Source organism: Propithecus coquereli, unplaced genomic scaffold (assembly GCF_000956105.1).
Source record: "Propithecus coquereli isolate 6110/MARCELLA unplaced genomic scaffold, Pcoq_1.0 Scaffold117, whole genome shotgun sequence".
Classification (NCBI taxonomy): Eukaryota; Metazoa; Chordata; class Mammalia; order Primates; family Indriidae; genus Propithecus; species Propithecus coquereli.
The window spans coordinates 1,448,485-1,451,718 of NW_012135747.1; the positions used below are offsets into that span (position 1 = coordinate 1,448,485).

At 40.2% G+C, this 3,234-nt stretch overlaps 1 protein-coding gene across 1 annotated transcript in view; it reads right to left on the bottom strand.

The window, feature by feature from the left end:
* Nucleotides 1-3,234, bottom strand: part of SRGN (serglycin) — a 34,296-nt gene that overhangs the window by 18,626 nt on the left and 12,436 nt on the right. The window contains exon 2 of the mRNA XM_012658722.1: nt 1,273-1,420. Coding sequence (XP_012514176.1) covers nt 1,273-1,420 — 148 coding nt within the window. The remainder of the gene's footprint in view (nt 1-1,272; nt 1,421-3,234) is intronic.

Sequence of the window (3,234 nt, forward strand, 5' to 3'; positions counted from 1 at the left end):
TCTCGAACTCCTGAGCTCAAATGATCCACCCACCTTGGCCTCCCAGAGTGCTAGGATTGCAGGCGTGAGCCACTGCGCCTGGCCAATGCTGTGGTTTTAAAATCAGAGTATAGGGTTAAGACTGCAAAGTTGCATTTTGAGAATTGCTATGATGTAATCTCTAATGCAGGGAATGCCAGCGATAAACAAAGTCACCAGGATCCCCAAAAATATCAGAGGTTTTTCTGGTTTGGGGCATAATGGTTTACCTGGCTTTGAGGAGAGTGATTTTCTAGTTTTGAGCCTGAAGATTAAAACTTTTATGATAATCCTTTTCTTAATACATTTTTGCTACATGCTATGTAGCAAATGTTGGTATTCATTGAAATAATGGATTCTAATATAATTCAATTTTTTGTTACTTATGAATTTATACTGGGTATTTTTTGTAAGATTAAAGTAAGTTTTGTTTGATCAAGAGGTTTGATTTTTGTTTTCTAAGTCATGGCCATTTATTCTTCCTTTCCCTAATTTTTTTTAATCATTACTATCTAACTTCAGAACATTTTAATCACCCTCCCCCCAAAATACCCATATCCCTTAACAGTCACTCCTGATTCCTCCCTCACCCCAGCCCCTTGCAACCACTTTGCTAATTTCTGCCTCTAGGGATTTGCCTATTTGGAACATTTCCTATAAGTGGAATCATACAATAATGTGGCTTTTTGTGTCTGGCTTCTTTCACTCTGCATAGTGTTTTCAAGGTTCATCTGTGTTGTAGCATATGTCAGTACGTCATTCTTTTTATGGCCAAATAGTATTCCTTTGTATGGATATACGACATTTCGTTTATCTAGTCAGTGATGAACTCCTGTTGGATTTTAATATACAGTATGTTTTGTTTACATAAATAAAACAATGTTTAATCATTTTCAGTACCTGTTGGTGAAAAGTACCCAAACATCGTCTCTGCCTCCCATTAAAAAAAACCTTGCAAAACGTAGATGAATTACGTATACTTGTACCTCTCACATACCAGTATATACAAAACAATTTTACCATCTACTGCATAACAAAAACTCTGGACAATCGATTTCAACAGAGATTGTGAAATTACAACCACTTTAAAATCAGGCCAGGCACAGTGGCTCATGCCTGTATGTAATCCTAGAACTTTGGGAGGCTGAGGCAGGAGGACTGCTTGAGCCCAGGAGTTTGAGATAAGCCTGGGCAGCATAGTGAGACCCTGTCTCTAAAAAAAAAAAAAAAATTGAAATCAGAAAGTCCACTTACGAAAAAGGATCAGTCCTTGGAGGGAGGATCCTGTTGGATTCACCTGGAGCAAGGTCGAACATTGGTCCCTTTTCATCAATGCAGTTTGCAGAATTACTGTTGGGATTGCAGCGGACCCACTGGTACCTGGCTCTCCGCATGGGATAACCTGCCCAAACAAGGGAACCCACGTAGTTAATAAGTATTTATTACAGAGCTTCTAATCACTTAGTCCCTAAGAAGTTCTTAACTAAATAGATTCTAAACTTGGGAGAAGGTAAAATGTGGACATGTTTTATATCCATTAATATAACAGCAGCTGGCCGGGCACGGTGGCTCATAACTGTAATCCTGGCACTTTGGGAGGCCAAGGCAGGTGGATTCATTGAGCTCAGGGAGTTTGAGACCAGCCTGAGCAAAAGTGAGACCCTGTCTCTACCAAAAATAGAAAAAAAAAAAATCAGCCGAGCATTGTGGCACAAGCCTATAGTCCCAGCTACTCAGGAGCCTGAGGCAAGAGGATCACTTAAGCCCAGGAGTTGGAGGCTGCTGTGAGCTGCAATGATGCCACTGAACCCTACCCAGGGCAACAGAGCAAGGACTCTGTCTCAACAAAATAAAAAACCAGGCAATTGGACAACCCTCCTCACTTACCCCCTTAATATTCTTGCCTAGAAGACTCCCCTTCCCCCTTAAAAAAAAAGAAAAAAATATATAACAGCAGTACCCACAATGTGCCAGCCATTGTATACATTGTCCTTCTCATAACACTCCAAAAAGTAGCCGAGAGTTTGAGGTTAAAATAGACTTTGGAATCAGTTTCTGGAGTGAAGTCCCAGCTCTGCTACTGACTAGTTATGAAACCTTAACTTCTCTGAAACTCCACTGCAAAATGAAGATGCTAATAGTGTCATAAGCTTGTCACAAAAATTAAATGAGAAAATGCTTATAAAGACCTGAATGTGGTGCCGGCCCAAAGCCTGCCTCTTTTTATAGGGATGAGTTGAATCAGTTCAGAAAGGTTAAGGAATATACTGACTAGCACCTGTGATGTTACAGAATCCTAGTTCTTGTGTTTTAGGACCAGATGGTGTCCTTAGGAATGAAAAGTTTATCTAAAAACTTGTCCACAGCCTGGCACAGTGGCCCATGCCTATAATCTTAGCACTTTGGGAGGCCAGGAGTTCGAGACCAGCCTGAGCAACATGGTGAGACCTGTCTCTACGAAAAATAGAAAAATTAGCCTGGCATGGTGGCACACCCCTGTAGTCCCAGCTACTAGGGAGGCTGGGTCAGGAGGATGGCTTGAGCCCAGGAATTTGAGGTTGCAGTGAGCTATGATGACACCACTGCACTCTTGCCCTGGCAACAGAGCAAGACCCTGTCTCAAAAAAAAAAAAAAAGCAGCAAAAACTTATCCTCTTTCTTTGCACTCAGACTTCACAACAACAAGCCTCCTCTACTCCCAGAGGAACAGGCAGATTGGAATATCGGAGTTTCTCATGGCTTCTTTTGAATTGAATTTCTAGGGAAGAGGCTCCAAATCTGGTGTTATGAGGTTATATGGGAGATCCTTTATTAGTTCATGAAATGAAATCTTCATTTCATGTGTGAGAAATACTTCACCGTTCTTCAAAAGGTCATCTCCTCCCCACCCCAAGCACACACTTTATTCTAACTAACAAGTGCTACTAATAATTACCTAGCAAGAAGGAACATGTCTAGAATTTTTGAGAAACAGCACAAAACAATGTAAAACACCGAGATAAATTATACTCATGAGAGAGAATATCAACCATATGTTAAAAAAGTAGTTAGGAAAAAACTATGTAGCATCATAGGAAAACCTGTCTTTAAAAATGAGTGAAAAAAATCAGAATACCACTTTGTATGCATGATAGTTTCAACTATACAAACATATTGGGGGAAAATGGGAGGAAATACACAAAAATAACTGGTGGTAGAATCTTTGGTGATTTTTTT